The sequence below is a fragment of the Oncorhynchus keta genome, chromosome 30 (assembly GCF_023373465.1).
Source record: "Oncorhynchus keta strain PuntledgeMale-10-30-2019 chromosome 30, Oket_V2, whole genome shotgun sequence".
Taxonomy (NCBI): domain Eukaryota; kingdom Metazoa; phylum Chordata; class Actinopteri; order Salmoniformes; family Salmonidae; genus Oncorhynchus; species Oncorhynchus keta.
The window spans coordinates 50,937,390-50,956,724 of NC_068450.1; the positions used below are offsets into that span (position 1 = coordinate 50,937,390).

Below are 19,335 nucleotides of genomic sequence, written 5' to 3' on the forward strand. Positions count from 1 at the left end.
TGCATTAAATTGGGAATAGGATGCCATTATTTTGGAAAGCAAAGCCAGTTGTCATTAGCCTGGACTGCATTAGTATGGACTTTGCGTAGTCTTCAGTGCTGGGTAATCCCTCTGGTTTGGGGTTGGATGTGTTTTGAATTCCATTATGTCATGTCCTGAATATGGTAATCACTCTGGAGTTCAACTCTGGGGTAAGGTTGTGTGTGTTCGCAGAGTCTTAGGCTACATTACAAACAGCTGTGTACACACTGGTGGGGTACTCAACCCTGTGAACTGACTATGGTGTGGATGCTGAATGCTAGCACTACACATCTTACTACTACACCTGCTGAATATAACTAAGTGTTGTAGTTGCGCCATATGAGACCTGGGTTTAATTACTTTGAGCATTTAATTGAGCCTGTCTTGTTATTTTGGAATGCCAGATGGGTGGGGTTTGCACTTTTGGGACTATTCTATTGGTCCCATTGTCGCAGACGTTCAATCAAGTGCAGCTAAAGTAGTTAAAAGAGAACCAATAGTGTTTGACTCCAGGGACTACTGGTAGGCTGAGTCTGTTTTGAGCTAACCGTCCGTCAGTGTTTGGTGTACAACGGGTATTCTCAAGTCATTCACAACAGTACCACTGATATTTCATGTATGAATGTTCTTCATGTATAGTAAAACTTGTTTCTCTTGTTTTTTCCCCCAGCTGTTTCCTTCATGAGACACAGTGCCTCGGCTTTCGGATTCGCTGTAGGTACTTCTTTAAAATGCATTTGAATTTCTACTGAGTGCTATAGGGCAGATGTCATTACTAACGTTACAATCAGTGTGTTTTGAGGTCAGTTTGAGCAAGGTGAGGCACAGGATCACGGATCTTGATCACATAAAGAGTAGTAGCTGCCCATCGACAGGAGCCTGGTATACCAGACGAGTTAAATTACTTCTATGCTCGCTTCGAGGTGCTTAACACTGGAACATGCATGAGCGCATCAGCTGTTTCGGATGACTGTGATCACTCTCCGTAGCCGATGTGAGTAAGACCTTTAAACAGGTCAACATTCTCAAGGCCAGATGGATTACCAGGTCGTGTACTCTGAGCATACACTGACCAACTGTCAGAGACCTCAACAACCTCTCCCTCAACGTGATCAAGACAAAGGAGATTGTGGAATACAGGAAAGGAGGACCAAGCATGCCCACATTCTCATCGACAGGGAGCAGGTTGAGAGCTTCAAGGTCCTTTGTGGCCACGTCACCAACAAACTAACATGGTCCAGGACAGTCGTGAAGAGGGCAGGCCAAAAGTGCAAATTCTAGGTCCAAGAGGCTTCTAAACAGCTTCAACCCCCAAGCCATAAGACTCCAGAACAGCTAATCAAATGGCTACCCAGACTATTTGCAGTGCCAGTGTATAGTCACTTTAAATACTCTACCTATATGTACATATTACCTCGAATAACCGGTGCCCCCGCATGAATCTGCCCCTGCATGAATCGTTGAATCCGTATCGGTACCCTCTGTATATAGCCTCGCAAAAAAATTCACTACTTGGCAGGTATTTTTCTTAACTGCATTATTTGTTAAGGGCTTGTAAAGTAAGCATTTCACTCTAAGGTATTCGGCCAATATGATTTGAGATCTTGCTAGTTACAGTGCCTTGCAAAATATTCATCCCCCTTGGCTTTTTTCCTATTTTGTCACATTATAACCTGTAATTTAAATGGATTTTTATTTGGAATTCATGTAATGAACATACACAAAATAGTCCAAATTGGTGAATTTTGTTTAAAAAAAATGTTTAAATGGAAAAGTGGTCCATGCATATATTCACTCCCTTTGCTATGAAGCACCTAAATAAGATCTGGTGCAACCAATTACCTTCAGAAGTCACATTCGTTAGATTGCACACAGGTGGACTTTATTTAAGACTCACATGATCTAAGTATGTATATGTGTGTCTGTCTGTCGAAAGGCCCCAGAGTCTGCAACACCATTAAGCAAGGGGCACCACCAAGCAAGCAGAACCATGAAGACTAAGGAGCCTCTCTAAACAGGTCAGGGACAAAGTTGTGAAGTACAGATCAGGGTTGGGTTATATAAAATATCAGAAACTTTGCTTATCCCACGGAGTACCATTTTAAATCTATAAGAAAATGGAAAGAATATGGCACCACAACAAACCTACAGAAGGCATTAATAAGAGGCAACAAACAACCCTGAAGGTGCTGCAAAGCTCCACAGCGGAGATTAAAGTAAAAAATAAGCAAACAAAAATATGCAAACAAAAAAAGCTTTTGCTTAAAGTAAGAAATAAGCAATTTGGTGTTCGCCAAAAGGCATGTGGGAGACTCCCCAAACATATGGTTGAAGGTACTCTGGTCAGATGAGACTAAAATGTAGCTTTTGGCCATCAAGGAAAACGCTTTGTCTGGTGCAAACCCAACACCTCATCACCCTGAGAGCACCATGTTTTTCATCGACAGGGACTGGTAAACTGGTCAGAATTGAAGGGATGATGGATGGTGCTAAATACAGGGAAATTCTTGAGGGGAGTCAATGCCCAGACATAAATCCAATTGAGAATATGTGGTATAAGATTGCTGTACATCAGCGGAACCTATCCAACTTGAAGGAGCTGGAGCAGTTTTGCATTGAAGAATGGGCAAAACTCCAAGTGACTAGATGTGCCAAGCTTAGAGACATACCCCAAGAGACTTGCAGCTGTAATTGCTGCAAAAGGTGGCTCTACAAAGTATTGACTGTGGGGGGGGGGGTAGTTCTGTTTTTTGTCTCATTGCTTGTTTGTTTCACTAAAGTTTCTATCAATGGTAGGCATATCTAAATCAAATTATACAACCCCCCAAAAAAAATAATTTTAATTCCAGGTTGTAATGGCGGCAAAATGGGAAAAATGCAGAGGGGGTGAATACTTTCGCAAGCCACTGTATTTGGGATGCAAGATGATCCTGCGCAGAGCAACTGCAATGTAGTCGATCTCAAAAACACACTAGTTCCACAAGGGCCTGGCCATATCGAGTCCTGCTGCCTTAGGAGTCTAAGCTTGTAATTTAGGCAAGATTTTGCATTGTCTTGGAGTTATTGGGATAAGGATAACTGAAGGGTACAATAATATAAGTGAACCCCCATTTCTCATGGGTTTCTTCTGAAAAGCTGGTGAGTGTTGATGTTTACCCTCTGCAGTTTGATGCCGCCCTGGACGTGCTGTCCTCCATCATCGTGGTGTGGCGCTATAGCAATGCCTCCGCCGTTCACTCTGCACACAGGGAGTACATGTGAGTAGATATAGCACCACCATATTTGTTGTTTTTGATGACCAGCAAAACTATATAAAGCCTAAATTATACTAGCACTGTTCTTTTCAGCACACTAAGCTCTCTTCAGCATAAGCGCTGCAGTTATTACAATGCATTTCATTCTTTGTGCAGGGATTGGGACTGTAGTGTACAGTATTAGAACTCCAGCATTGTCTCTCCTCCACCTTACTCAGTGCACTGTAAATGGCTGTGTGCCCATACAAAAAGAATACATGTCAAATGTGCGTTTTCACATGTGAATTCACTGTTTTCACATGTTGAGCTTACATTTACATGTAAAACAACTCCACATTTAAAAATGTCACTTTTTGCAAGTTTAATCATGTGAAAATGTCACATTTTCAGGTTCATATGCAGGAAAAGTCCCCCAAAAATGGTGCTATACATGATTCTGTATACATGATTCTGTATACAGTGCATTTCAATCGCAGATAAAGACGCTAGGTTACTTAAGATAGAAACGATAGGAGGGAGGTTGGTCGGGGAGGATTGGTGAGTGTACTGTATATCGCGAGTGTCGAGCAACCCGAAGGTTGCGTTCAAATCTCATCACGGATAACTTTAATATTTTTGCAAATTAGCTACTTTGCAACTACTTAGCATGTTAGCCAACCCTAACATTAATCCTTTAACCACTTAGCTAGCGTGTTAACTAACCGCAATTTTAACCCCTAACCTTAAAGCTAACGTTAGCTGCCTAGCTAATGTTATGAAGAAAGGCACACACAAAGTACATTTTGAATAAGTAATTTGTCTTTCACAATAATCTGTGATCGTGTGTTGCATGGACTCTGCAAAATGAGTGGTCCCTCAGTTGAGCAATGAAAAATACATAAATGGAACATCCCTTTTAAGCATGGTGAAGTTATTCATTACACCTTGTATGGCGTATGAATACATCCAGTCACTACAAAGATACAGCCGTCCTTCTTAAACCGCTCAGATTTAACCATGAGGACAATGGTGACTTTAAAACGGTTACAAAACCTCTTTGCCAAGGCTCCTGGCACTGCCAAGGCTGCCAACAATACTAACCAGAGTGGGAAAAAAAGGAAGCCTGTACAGAAATATTGCAAAACATGCATCCTTTTTGCAACAAGTTACTAAAGTAATTCTGCAAAAAATGTGCCAAAGCAATCAGTTGTCTTGAATACAAATGTTTGGTGCAAATCCTATACAACACATTACTGAGTACCACTCTCCATATTTTCAATCATAGTGATGGCTGCATCATGTTATGTGTGTGCTTGTAATCAGTAAGGACTGGGGAGTTTTTCAGGATACAGTAGAAATGGAATGGAGCTGAGGAATCTGAGGAAAACCTGGTTCAGTCTGACACTGGGAGATATTCACCTTTCAGCAGGATAATAACGTAAAACACAAGGCCAAATCTACACGAGTTGTTTACCAAGAAGACCGTGAATGTTGCCAAGTTACAGTTTTGACTTAAGTTTATGGCAAGACCTGAAAATGGTTTTCTAGCAATGATCAACAACCAATTTCAGAGCTTGAAGATTGGGAAAATGTCCCACAATCCAGTTGTGGGAAGCTCTTAGACTCACAGCTGTAATCGCTGCCAAAGGTGCTTCTACAAAGTATTGACTCAGGGTTGTGAATACTTACGTAAATTAGGTATTTCATTTTCAACAAATTAGCAAAAAAAAACAAATGTTTTCACTAAGCGTTGTGTGTAGATGGGTGAGAAATCAATTGAATACACTTTGAATCCAGGCTTTAACACAACAAAATGTGGAATAAGTCATGGGGTATGAATATTTTCTTAAGGCACTGTAGCTGGAAGTAGTGAAAAATGAAATGTGGGGATTAAATAAAAAATGTGAAACTTCACACGTGAATGTTTCCCCTATATTCATTTAGCAGCGGTCACCCACCACTGCAGAAAATATATATTTTTTGCTGAGACGCCCTTTAAATGGACAGTCTTTGGCTCAACGACGAAGTCTGTGGGAACCGCTAGCATGTCATTGCGCAATGCCCCCCCCCCCCGCTGGTTTCCTCCAGCGTCCAACTCCACCCCATGTAGACAGGCCAGGTGGCAGGTCCTTCGAGACCCAGGCAGAACTGTCTCACCTGGGGCCTTTGTCCCAGACAGAGCCCTTTTTTATTTTATTACAATAATAAATGGATATAGCGTTTTTCATTACAAATTGAATCTCAGTCGCTTAAAAAAAATACCGATCTGGATGTTCTTATGACGTGTTGGTCTTCCGAAACTTCATGTGATAGGCAGTTTGGAAAAGTAACATCTTGAGTGGAGGGTGCAATGATGGTGCAGGGAGGTAGAAAAACATCTGACAGCCCCCCGGTGCTCTTCACCGGGCACGTCGTCTTCGATGTTCACAGCTCCTCTTTCGTAGGTCAAATCAAATCAAATTTTATTTGTCACATACACATGGTTAGCAGATGTTAATGCGAGTGTAGTGAAATGCTTGTGCTTCTAGTTCTGACAATGCAGTAATAACCAAGTAATCTAACTAACAATTCCAAAACTACTGTCTTATACACACAAGGGGGATAAAGGGGATAAAGAATATGTACATAAAGATATATGAATGAGTGATGGTACAGAGTGGCATAGGCAAAATACAGTAGATGGTATCGAGTACAGTATATACATATGAGATGAGTATGTAAACAAAGTGGCATAGTTAAAGTGGCTAGTGATACATGTATTACATAAAGATGCAGTAGATGATATGGAGTACAGTATACGTATACATATGAGATGAATAATGTAGGGTATGTAAACATTATATTAGGTAGGCTGGCTTGTCCACTCTCAGAAGTGAAGCACCCACCTGGGTGATGAAGCGGCAACGGTAAAAGTAGCAGTAAGACCTCCATACTTTGGCAGTAGTCCAGAAAGGCCCCCTACAAGGCGAGCATCTGTGTCCCCTCACACCGCAGTCCACTTCCCTCTAGGAACCGGGGCAGGCCAAAAGCGAATGCTGCATCATTCAAATCTTATTAGCTACAGTATCTAGCCAAGCCAAATATAAACTGACTTGCCATTATCAGTCCTGCAAGTACATAGGTCACCACCATGTAGTTCAGTTAATCTCTCAAAAGGTTTATTCAAAAATGCAATAAAAAAAACACTTAAATACATTTAAAATATGTACAATATTTAGAGAGCTCTCTGCTCAGGCTTCCTCACAGCGCCATGGCAACCACATAACTGATTATGGTGTGTGAATGAATGATGGTGTCAGAGGCAAGAAGCAGGATAGGGGAAACCAAAAGGAGGTGAAGACCTGACAAGCCGCCCACCTCCCTCTTCTTCCGTCCTGACAGACACCATCTGCTGTAGTCTCGGCTGTTTTTGTGAATGCAGATCGCCATGGAGCCTCTGGTGTATTAGCCTATAGCCTGGTTAAACGAGCTTGAATGCTGATTTCACCATTTTGAGGGCAGCATTCAATCTGGTTTAACCAGGCTAATATGAGCCTTCGGTTGTAGCAGTAAACATCGCTTTGGTTCAGAATCCTAATTGGAAGGTTTGTTACCCAGCAGCTAGTAATTGGCCTCTCCTAGGTGTGTGTTGTGGGGGGTGAATGTGTGTGTAGATGTGTGATCCCTCAGGGGAGAGGCCAGGCAGGAGTAAGTCACTAGGCCACTGGACAATCAAATTACCAGGTCTGGAGACGAATGAGCGAGCAGCATGAATTTGCGGCACTTTTTTTTCTTTCTTCCCCACTGTAATTGGAAGAACATTGTTGTATTTGCCTGCTGACATGACACACGGAGCAGGAGAGAAAGGGTCGACCGACTGGATGACTGCGTGCGTTTGTCCTCAGTCTAGTCAACCACAGTTCTGTCAAGTCCTTGCATCTTGTGACTTTAATATCAAAACCATCAATCTTGCAATGTGCTTGATGCCAATTGCCTTGAGTCGACAAGACAAAAAAAAAGGGACTTTTCTAAGCAGCAGGATCTTTGAAGTTCAAATGGCTGTTTCAGTCAGCTGAGCTGTTGGTTGGGCAGGTTTGTTCTGAGGGGGAGTCTGTTGATGCACTTTACACAGCTCTGGGAGGTCTCTCTCACTCACAGACAGAGCTCTGGGTCTCCGTCTTCCGCCGCACCACTGAAACTATTCCTACATGACCGGTTTGGACCCAGGGGACTGGGTGCTGCTGAGTACGAGCCAGCTATGAGCGTAAGCGCACGCATGCGCACTGGCATCCATTATTGCTTTTGTCTGAACATCATGTATGTTATCTATAATACACTATACTTATTTTTTCAACAATTTCTCTTGTTTTTGGACTCTTGATGTGTTTGCTGGGTATAGTAAATCTGCGCTAGACTACTAGATTAAGTAGGGGAGAGGGCAGACGGTATAAACAGTGGGCTAACCTGACTACCCCAGATGACTTTTTTTTTTTGTGGGTTTACCTAATTGGATAAAACTGTTAAAAAAATAATAATTTAAAACCTCTTCTCAAATTGATCCTCTGAGACTGTGTTCACTCTCTCTGCCATAGAGAAAAGCAAAATGGTTGTTTATTTAATGGATACCTTTTCTCTTCCACGTGCATGGACGTAATGGAGACTATTTTCTATTGTATTACTTACTGAAAGTTGCAATGAACTTGTATGATGTGTCGTTGCAGTAGGTCTACTTTGTCATGGAAAGGTCTTCCAGTGGTCAAAGATTTTAGAAATGTTTTAATGCATTATATGATCCCTCACTGACATCTATATTAATGACTGGATAATGTAAATTACTGACATATTCTTTCTCTTGTGGAACTGTATATTTTCAAAGCAGAATATTCTTAATCACTGTTCTCTGACTCTATTTCCTTCCATTTCCTCTGTCTCCCTTCATCTCTCTTGCTCCCCTTCTAACTCTCACCCCCTCTCTCTACAGAGCCTGTGTGATCCTGGGTGTGGTCTTCATCCTGTCCTCCCTGTGTATCCTGGGAAAGGCAATCCATGACCTGGCTACCAAGCTAATGCCTGAAGTGGTAAGATGCCATGTCCTGACGTTGTACCCTTAAGCAAGGCACTTACCCTTAACTGCTATAGCTTTTTCAAAATAGAGACATAGGACGCAGTGTGCCACCCCTGGATTGAGAGCTATAGGTCCAGGAGCCACATGAAAAGCTATTTTTGGTGAACTTAAATAAAAGGTTAATTATATATTTTTTAAAAACTAGGCAAGTCCGTTAAGAATGAATTCTTATTTACAGTGACGGCCTAGGAACAGTGGGTTAACTGCCTTGTTCAGGGGCAGAACAACAGATTTGTTTTACCTTGCCAGCTCGGGGATTCGATCTCGCAACCTTTCGGTTACTGGCCCAACGCTCTAACCACTAGGCTACCTGTGCCATATGGTCCGGCTTAACGAAAATACTCAAAGGTAGTGCGCTACATAGCCCTATGGGAATTGGGTGCTGTTTGAGAAACAAAGCGCTCTGCTCTGCTCCACATGTCTGGGCATGTGGGTGTTCATTAAGATCAGTTCTGGGTACTGTAATACCAGTCTTGGCAGTGCCAGCAGCCTTGGCAAAGAGGTTTTACTGCAGCAAAGGGATTCCAATGAACATCTGGTTGGTGTGCTGAAATTGCTTGTCAAAAACAGAGGAGTGACTTGGTTACCTTGCCTAGTGGTTAGAGCGTTGGACCAGTAACCGAAAGGCTGCAAGATCGAATCCCTGAGCTGACGAGGTAAAGAGCTGGCAGTTAACCTCTTGCTCCTACCCGACACGCAGGCGTCCCATCTAGACATCTGGAAATGCAAATGCACTACGCTAAATGCTAATAGCACTTGTTAAAACTCAAACGTTCATTAAAATACACATGCAGGGTACTGAATTAAAGCTACACTCGTTGTGAATCCAGGCAACAAGTCAGATTTTTAAAATGTTTTTCGGCGAAAGCATGAGAAGCTATTATCTGATAGCATGTAACACCCCAAAAGACCCGCAGGGGACGTAAACAAAATAATTAGCATAGTCGGCGCTACACAAAACGCACAAATAAAATATAAAACATTCATTACCTTTGACCATCTTCTTTGTTGGCACTCCTAGATGTCCCATAAACATCACTATTGGGTCTTTTTTCGATTAAATCGGTCCATATATAGCCTAGATATCGATCTATGAAGACTGTGTGATCAAGGAAAAAAATAGCGTTTTATAACGTAACGTCATTTTTTTAAATTAAAAAAGTCGACGATAAACTTTAACAAAACACTTTGAAATACTTTTGTAATGCAACTTTAGGTATTAGTAAACGTTAATAAGCGATCAAATTGATCACGAGGCGATGTATATTCTATAGCTGTACGTCTGGAAATAATGTCCGTGTAAATCTCAACCAAAATATCCAGTCGGAGACCAGAAGAAAGGCGCTACCTTGTGTCCGTTTGACCAAGAAACAAATCGTAGGCAAATGACAAGACTGTTGACATTGTGTGGAAGCTGTAGGTAATTGCAACCTCGGCCCCATTTAATGTGGATCACTTTCAACAATGGGTTCTAGTGGCGCATGGATATATTTTCCCATTTTCAGTGATCAGATTTTCCTGTGCTTTTCGATGAAACGCACGTTCTGTTATAGTCACAGCTGTGATTTAACCAGTTGTATAAACGTCTGAGTGTTTTCTATTCACACATACTAATCATATGCATATACTATATTCCTGGCATGAGTAGCAGGGCGCTGAAATGTTGCGCGATTTTTAACAGAATGTTCGAAAAAGTAGGGGGTAGGAGTAACAGGTTAACCCACTGTTCCTAGGCTGTCATTGTAAATAAGAATTTGTTGCGCACTGTATGTGCAGACAAAGGGTTTTCTCGTCTGTACTGTATGCTACACATATTTTAGCTTCAAGACAAAAGCACAGTTGCTATAGCAGCAGTCTTCATCAAGTAACATTAGCCTATCAACAAAAATGTATGATTTAACCCTCTCATACGAATAAAAAAGTACAGGTGGCCTTCCTTAAAATGTTACAACAAACCCAGCAATTTCTTTTTGCAATATCATGCAAAGCATTACATGTGGTAATTGCAGCTGAAAACGTTGGCAGAAATGTATTCACTGACAAGCTGTTATGTGTATATCACACACACAGTTGTAAGTTTACATACACCTTAGCCAAATACATTTAAACTCAGTTTTTCACCATTTCTGACATTTAATCCTAGTAAAAATGCCCCGTGTTAGATCAGTTAGGATCACCACTTTTATTTTAAGAATGTGAAATGTCATATTTCAGTTTTTATTTCTTTCATCACATTCCCAGTGGGTCAGAAGTTTACATACACTCTATTAGTAGTTGATAGCATTGCCTTTAAATTGTTTAACTTGGGTCAAAGGTTTTGGGTAGCCTTCCACAAGCTTCCCACAATAAGTTGGGTGAATTTTGGCCCATTCCCCTGACAGAGCTGGTGTAACTGAGTCAGGTTTGTAAGCCTCCTTGTGCGCACATACTTTTTTTTCTGTTCTGCTTTGTGATAGCCACTCCAATACCTTTACTTTGTTGTCCTCAAGCCATTTTGCCACAAATTTGGAAGTGTGCTTGGGGTCATTGTCCATTTGGAGGACCCATTTGCGACCAAGCTTTAACTTCTTGACTGATGTCTTCAGATGTTGCTTCAATATATCCACATAATTCTCCTGCCAGTCGTGGTAATTTCATGTATTACTAAACATTGAGAGAGCAAACCACACAAGTCAGAGTTATATTATAAAGTCCATCTTTAATTATATATGAGATTCACCATAGCCTTGTGACTCTCAGATCAATTCAGTGTCTACAAATGAATTCTCTGAGTGCTTACAAAATAATTCATAGTATCATTTATAGCCAAGACACACCCATCTCAACTCACATGACGAAACACAGATCTCAGGAACAGTTCACAAAGAACCTTTTTACTTGAAAGAGGAGTATCCCATAGCTAGGTAATTTATAACTAAAGCTATCGTTCAGTTTGGTCTCTTTAGACAAGATTCTAATCTCATTCTTGGTACCACTTAGGACCAAAACATTACCTTATCCAATAGCATATATCAATTGTCAATTCTAGATACTCCCATCTCAAATCCCCCCTGGACAAGATCAGAAAAGACAGTGAGCCTTCTTAGGTCATATACTAGTGCTGTTGAGGCAATATGGAAAGTCTGAGAGTGGTTGAAACCCAAGTAGAGCTGTTTGATAGCCTATCTGTGGAGGATTGGCCTGCAGTTTATCTCCCTCTTAGACAAAAGGCCCACCGCCAAACACTTCTCCTCTCTTACATGCATCTTCACTACTACTATAATAAATTATAAGGGCATCCTCAGAGGGGACATACAATAGTTACAGACACATTCCCATAAGAAGACAAGCCTCCATTATGTCCTCCTCCCCTTCTGATATTCTTCATAGCATCACATGGTTTAACAGATACGTTGACATATGAAGACAAGCCTGACCTCTCCCCTCTCTGGGCAACAAGTGACAAAGCCCTGGAGAAGAGAGAGGAAAATGCAACTGCCAACAGCATTATCCAAAAGACGTTCTAATGACATATCTCACATAAGCATTATTATGTAAATAAAACATCTTATTTATCAATGTTACCTAACTAATTCTGATTCAGCCACGACATGCCTCATGATGCCATCTATTTTGTGAAGTGCACCAGCCCCTCCTGCAGCAAAGCACCCCCGTAACATAATGCAGCCACCCCCGTGCTTCACGGTTGGGATGGTGTTCTTCAGCTTGCAAGCTTCCCCCTTTTACTGCCAAACATAATGGTCATTATGGCCAAACAGTTCTATATTTGTTTCATCAGATCAGAGGACATTTCTCCAAAAAGTACAATCTTTGTCCCTGTGTGCAGTTGCAAACTGTTGTCTGGCTTTTTTATGGCTGAGCGGCCTTTCAGGTTGTCGATATACGACTCGTTTTACTGTGGCTATAGATACTTTTGTACCTGTTTCCTCCAGCATCTTCACAAGGTCCTTTGCTGTTCTGGGATTGATTTGCGCTTTTCGCATCATCTCTAGGAGACAGAACGAGTCTCCTTCCTGAGCGGTATGACGGCTGCGTGGTCCCATGGTGTTTATACTTGCATACTATTGTTTGTACAGATGAACGTGTTACCTTCAGGCATTTGGAAATTGGTCCCAAGGATGAACCAGACTTGTGGAGGTCTACAATTTTTTTTCTGAGATCTTGGCTGATTTCTTTTGATTTTCCCATGGTGTCATGGGAAAATCAAAACTAGCCTGGTAAAACTAGCCTAGAGAAACCTATGCGCTCTGACCTAATCGGTGCCAGGGGAAATGTAATGTCCATGTTTTTATAGCTTTAGCTATGTAGATATGACTGGAATTAATCAATCAACACAATAATGTATGAGTATCTTTTTAGTTAAATGCAATGGCCTACACTGTTACCTTGCATATACAGCAAGCTCGTTTTTGTTTTATTGTCCAATCGCAGCTGTTGTCTCGTCTGTGTATAGGGTTTTGTTTTCATACACCTTAAGCCCAGGAGTATTTCCAAAAGGAATTTCCCCCCTTTTTGTTTTAAACAATATGCCCTGACTATAAAAATTCTGGTCCCATCATAGCCAACCTATCACTTTGTCATACACTATCACTATACTATATCTCTCTCTTCATTACTCAATGCCTAGGTTTACCTCCAATGTACTCACATCCTACCATACATTTGTCTGTACACTATGCCTTGAATCTATGCTATCGTGCCCAGAAACCTGCTCCTTTTACTCTCTGTTCTGAATGTGCTAGATGGCCAGTTCGTATAGTCTTTAGCCGTACCCTTATCCTACTTCTCCTCTGTTCCTCTGGTGATGTGGAGGTTAATCCAGGTCCTGCAGAGCCTAGCTCCACTCCCACAGTGCTCTCATTTGTTGACTTTTGTAAACGTAAAAGCCTTGGTTTCATGCATGTTAACATTAGAAGCCTACTCCCTATGTTTGTGCTAAAGCAGTGAGTTTAACACTCTGCCAACCCAGATGTCTAAGCCGTGTCTGAATCCTGGCTTATGAAAACCACCAAAAACCCTGAAATCTCCATTGCTAACTATAACGTTTTCCGCCAAAGGGGGCAGATCTCAGCGATCACTGACTCATTGCCTGCATCCGTAATGGGTCTGCGACCAAACGACCACCCCTCATCACTGTCAAACGCTCCCTGAAACACTTCTGCGAGCAGGCCTTTCTAATCGACCTGGCCGGGGTATCCTGGAATGACATTGACCTCATCCCGTCAGTAAATGATGCCTGGTTATTCTTTAAAAGTGCCTTCCTCACCATCTTAAATAAGCATGTCCCCCTCAAAAAATGTAGAACTAGGTATATATATAGTCCTTGGTTCATGCCAGACCTGTCTGCCCTTGACCAGCACAAAAACATCCTGTGGTGTTCTTTATTAGCATTGAATAGCCCCCGTGATATGCAACTCTTCAGGGAAATTAGCAACAAAAATACACAGGCAGTTAGAAAAGCTAAGGCAAGCTTTTTCAAACTGAAATTTGCATCCTGTAGTACTAACTCAAAGTTCTGGGACACTGTAAAGTCCATGGAGAGTAAGAGCACCTCCTCCCAGCTGCCCACTGCTCTGAGGCTAGGAAACACTGTCACCACCGATAAATCCACTATAATTGAGAATTTCAATAAGCATTTCTCTACGGCTGGCCATGCTTTCCACATGGCTACCCCTACCCCTGGACCCTCTCTAAAATTATCTGCCGAAATTGTTGCAAACCCTATTACTAGCCTGTTCAACCTCTCTTTCGTATCATTTGAGATTCCCAAAGCTTGGAAAGCATCCTCCTCTTCAAAGGGGGTGACACTCTAGACCCAAACTGCTACAGACCTATATCTATCCTACCCTGTCTTTCTAAGGTCTTCGAAAGCCAAGTTAACAAACAGATTACTGACCATTTCAAATCCCACATAACTTCTCCGCTATGCAATCTGTTTTCAGAGCTGGTCAGGGGTGCACCTCAGCCACGGTTAAGGTTCGAAACGGAATCATAACCACCATCGATAAGAGACATTACTGTGCAGCCGTATTCATCGACCTGGCCAAGGCTTTCGACTCTGTCAATCACAACATTCTTATTGGCAGACTCTACAGCCTTGGTTTCTCAAATGATTGCCTCGCCTGGTTTACCAACTACTTCTCTGATAGAGTTCAGTGTGTCAAATAAGAGGGCCTGTTGTCTGGACCTCTGACAGTCTCTATGGGTGTGCCACAGGGTTCAATTCTCGGGCCGACTCTCTTTTCTGTATACATCAATGATGTTGCTCTTGCTGCTGGTGATTATCTGATCCACCTCTACGCAGATGACACCATTCTGTATACTTCTGGCCCCTCCTTGGACACTGTGTTAACTAACCTCCAGACGAGCTTCAATGCCATACAACTCTCCTTCCGTGGCCTCCAACTGCTCTTAAACGCAAGTAAAACTAAATGCATGCTTTTCAGTCGATCGCTGCTCGCCCATCCAGCATCACTACTCTGGACGGCTCTGACTTAGAATACGTGGACAACTACAAATACCTGGGTGTCTGGTTAGACTGTAAACTCACCTTCCAGACTCACATTAAGCATCTCCAATCCAAAATGAAATCTAGAATCGGCTTCCTATATCGCAACAAAGCATTCTTCACTCATGCTGCCAAATATACCCTCGTAAAACTGACCATCCTACCGATCCTTGACTTCGGTGATGTCATCTATAAAATAGCCTCCAACACTCTACTCAACAAACTGGATGCAGTCTATCACAGTGTCATCCATTCTGTCACCAAAGCCCCATACACTACCCACCATTGTGACCTGTATGCTCTCGTTGGTTGGCCCTCGCTTCATACTCGTCGCCAAACCCACTGGCTACAGGTTATCTACAAGTCTGCTAGGTAAAGCCCCGCCTTATCTCAGCTCACTGGTCACCATAGCAGCACCCACTCGTAGCACGCGCTCCAGCAGGTATATCTCACTGGTCAGCCCCAAAGCCAATTCCTCCTTTGGTCGTCTTTCCCTCCAGTTCTCTGCTGCCCATGACTGGAAAGAGTTGCAAAAATCTCTGAAGCTGGATACTCACATCTCCCTCACTAGCTTTAAGCACCAGCTGTCAGAGCAGTTTACAGATCACTGCACCTGTACTTAGCCTATCTGTAAACAGCCCATCTATCTACCTACCTCATCCCCATACAGGTATTTATTTATTTATTTATTTATTTAGCTCCTTTGCACCCCAGTTTCTCTACCTGCACATTCATCTTCTGCCGATCTACCATTCCAGTGTTTAATTGCAATATTGTAATTACTTCGCCACCATGGCCTATTTATTTCCTTAACTTACCTCATTTGCACTCACTGTATATAGACTTTTTGTTCTCTTTTGTTCTACTGTATTATTGACTGTATGTTTTGTTTATTTCATGTGTAACTCTGTTGTGTGTCAAATTGCTAGGCTTTATCTTGACCAGGTCGCCTTTGCAAATGAGAACTTGTTCTCTACTAGCCTACCTGGTTAAATAAAGGTGAAAAAAATTAAATAAATAAATAAATACAGTGCCTTGCAAAAGTATTCGGCCCCCTTGAACTTTGCGACCTTTTGCCACGTTTCAGGCTTCAAACATAAAGATATAAAACTGTATTTTTTTGTGAAGAATCAACAACAAGTGGGACACAATCATGAAGTGGAACGACATTTAATGGATATTTCAAACTTTTTTAACAAATCAAAAACTGAAAAATTGGCCGTGCAAAATTATTCAGCCCCTTTACTTTCAGTGCAGCAAACTCTCTCCAGAAGTTCAGTGAGGATCTCTGAATGATCCAATGTTGACCTAAATGACTCATGATGATAAATACAATCCACCTGTGTGTAATCATGTGGTCCTTCTGTGGCTCAGTTGGTAGAGCATGGCGCTTGTAACGCCAGGGTAGTGGGTTCGATTCCCGGGACCACCCATACGTAGAATGTATGCACACATGACTGTAAGTCGCTTTGGATAAAAGCGTCAGCTAAATGGCATATATTATTATATATTATAATCAAGTCTCCGTATAAATGCACCTGCACTGTGATAGTCTCAGAGGTCCGTTTAAAAGCGCAGAGAGCATCATGAAGAACAAGGAACACACCAGGCAGGTCCGAGATGCTGTTGTGAAGAAGTTTAAAGCCGGATTTGGATACAAAAAGATTTCCCAAGCTTTAAACATCCCAAGGAGCACTGTGCAAGCGATACTATTGAAATGGAAGGAGTATCAAACCACTGAAAATCTACCAAGACCTGGCCGTCCCTCTAAACTTTCAAGGAGAAGGAGAAGGAGAAGACTGATCAGAGATGCAGCCAAGAGGCCCATGATCACTCTGGATGAACTGCAGAGATCTACAGCTGAGGTGGGAGACTCTGTCCATAGGACAACAATCAGTCAAATCTGGCCTTTATGGAAGAGTGGCAAGAAGAAAGCCATTTCTTAAAGATATCCATAAAAAGTGTCGTTCAAAGTTTGCCACAAGCCACCTGGGAGACACACCAAACATGTGGAAGAAGGTGCTCTGGTCAGATGAAACCAAAATTGAACTTTTTGGCAACAATGCAAAACGTTATGTTTGGCGTAAAAGCAACACAGCGCATCACCCTGAACACACCATCCCCACTGTCAAACATGGTGGTGGCAGCATCATAGTTTGGGCCTGCTTTTCTTCAGCAGGGACAGGGAAGATGGTTAAAATTGATGGGAAGATGGATGGAGCCAAATACAGGACCATTCTGGAAGAAAACCTGATGGAGTCTGCAAAAGACCTGAGACTGGGACGGAGATTTGTCTTCCAACAAGACAATGATCCAAAACATAAAGCAAAATCTACAATGGAATGGTTCAAAAATAAACATATCCAGGTGTTAGAATGGCCAAGTCAAAGTCCAGACCTGAATCCAATCGAGAATCTGTGGAAAGAACTGAAAACTGCTGTTCACAAATGCTCTCCATCCAACCTCGCTGAGCTCGAGCTGTTTTGCAAGGAGGAATGGGAAAAAATGTCAGTCTCTCGATGTGCAAAACTGATAGACATACCCCAAGCGACTTACAGCTGTAATCGCAGCAAAAGGTGGCTCTATAAAGTATTAACTTAAGGGGGATGAATAATTTTACACGCCCAATTTTTCAGTTTTTGATTTGTTAAAAAAGTTTGAAATATCCAATAAATGTCGTTCCACTTCATGATTGTGTCCCACTTGTTGTTGATTCTTCACAAAAAAATACAGTTTTATATCTTTATGTTTGAAGCCTGAAATGTGGCAAAAAGTCGCAAAGTTGAAGGGGGCCGAATACTTTCGCAAGGCACTGTATATAGCGACAAAGTCTAGGACGCTGAGGATGCAAACACTCTTATTCGACATCTGTACATTGAGTGCTTTACCACTCTCCATCACTGTGGAGTACTGCTCCGCTGGTATGTTTTGCGCAGAGAGGGGCAGCTCCCGCCTTTGCAATCAACTTGTCTGCCAGGGAAATTAATGTGAAGTTGTCCATGGTCACGTTTCTGCCTTTGCCCGTGCAAGGCTCTACGACTATGAAAACCACAAGTCGCTGGCTGGTTTTATTTTTCCCCTGATATGGAAAGCCATTGAGCAAGTACTTGGTTTTGACATAGGCAGCTAACCAACACTTAACTGAAGTCACATGCACTATTTTGACATGATAACAGGATAATTTACTGTTACTCATGTTTGCTTAGTAGCCAGAGCAATGCTGCCACGTGAGTGGTCATGTGCTGAATGCATGGACAGCACAGACATTCTAGGCAAAAGTGAAATTGGAACAAGGGCTGCACCTCCTTGAATTTTTAGAGTTACTTGACAAAGGTGAGTGTCATAGAAACTGCAGAATATGCGCTTTCAGATACTATATAATGGGTCGGCAGGTAGCTTAGCAGTTAGAGCGTTGGGCCAGATACCGAAAGGTTGCTAGATCGAATTCCTGAGCTGACAAGGTAAAAATCTGTCTTTCTGCTTCCGGACAAGGCAGTTAACCCACTGTTCCTAGGCCATCATTGTAAATAAGAATTAGTTCTTAACTGACTTGTCTAGTTAAATAAAATAAAAAAATATAATGAGTTTTACCTGCATGTGACTGTCAATTACAAGATGCCCCATCTCTTCATGTACAATTTGACAACTGATAGGCCTAATATTGTCAATGTAATCTTGTCTATAGGCTAACTCGTATGTGTGAAATTCAATTTGGTGTAGTTTCGATTTGCAGGCTGACTGGCATCGTTTTCCCCGCTCATCAACTTGGATAGCGTCAAGGATATGTTTTGCAACACACACAGCTGCACCAATGTGTCAGAGGAAACAACATACGCCTGGCAAAGGTGTCAGCCTGCATTCGTCCAGACCGCCATAGGAGTCCCTAGAGCGCAATGGGACAAGGACATCCCAGCCGGCCAAACACTTCCCTAAACCAGACGACCCTGGGCCGATTGTGCGCTGTCTCACGGGTCTCCCGTTCTCGGCCCGCTGTGACACAGCCCTGTATCAAACCCAGATCTGTAGTGACACCACAAGCACTGCGATGCAGTGCCTTAGACTGCTGCTACGCTTTTCATTAAAACACCGTTGACTACAGTTATTATTCAAATGTACAAATGCGTACTTGCTATGCCTCGACTGCTACCTGAGGTCGGTCACGAAACTCGCCCGACAGTTATCCCCCCTTGAAGCAGGGAAGTGTAAACAGAAATCTTGTTGAGCCAACACTCCTACATTATAGATGGTACTAGCGGAGCAATCTTTTTGAAAAGGTTTAAATGTATAGTCATTTTGCTAATGTTTGAAAGTAGGGTATGAAATAGTTTTTAAAAATCGTTGACACTGGGTGTCAAGTAATGACCATCATAAGCATGTCATAAAATCAGCAAAAAAGAGACGTCCCTTTTTCAGGACCCTGTCTTTCAAAGATAATTTGTAAAAATCCAAATAACTTCACAGATTTTAAT

At 42.1% G+C, this 19,335-nt stretch overlaps 1 protein-coding gene across 1 annotated transcript in view; it reads left to right on the forward strand.

Annotated features, from left to right (window-relative positions):
* LOC118363678 (transmembrane protein 163-like) overlaps positions 1–19,335 on the forward strand; it is a 49,693-nt gene that overhangs the window by 9,524 nt on the left and 20,834 nt on the right. The window contains exons 3-5 of the mRNA XM_035744791.2: positions 692–735; positions 3,187–3,278; positions 8,215–8,311. Of these exons, the coding sequence (XP_035600684.1) occupies positions 692–735; positions 3,187–3,278; positions 8,215–8,311 (233 nt within the window). The remainder of the gene's footprint in view (positions 1–691; positions 736–3,186; positions 3,279–8,214; positions 8,312–19,335) is intronic.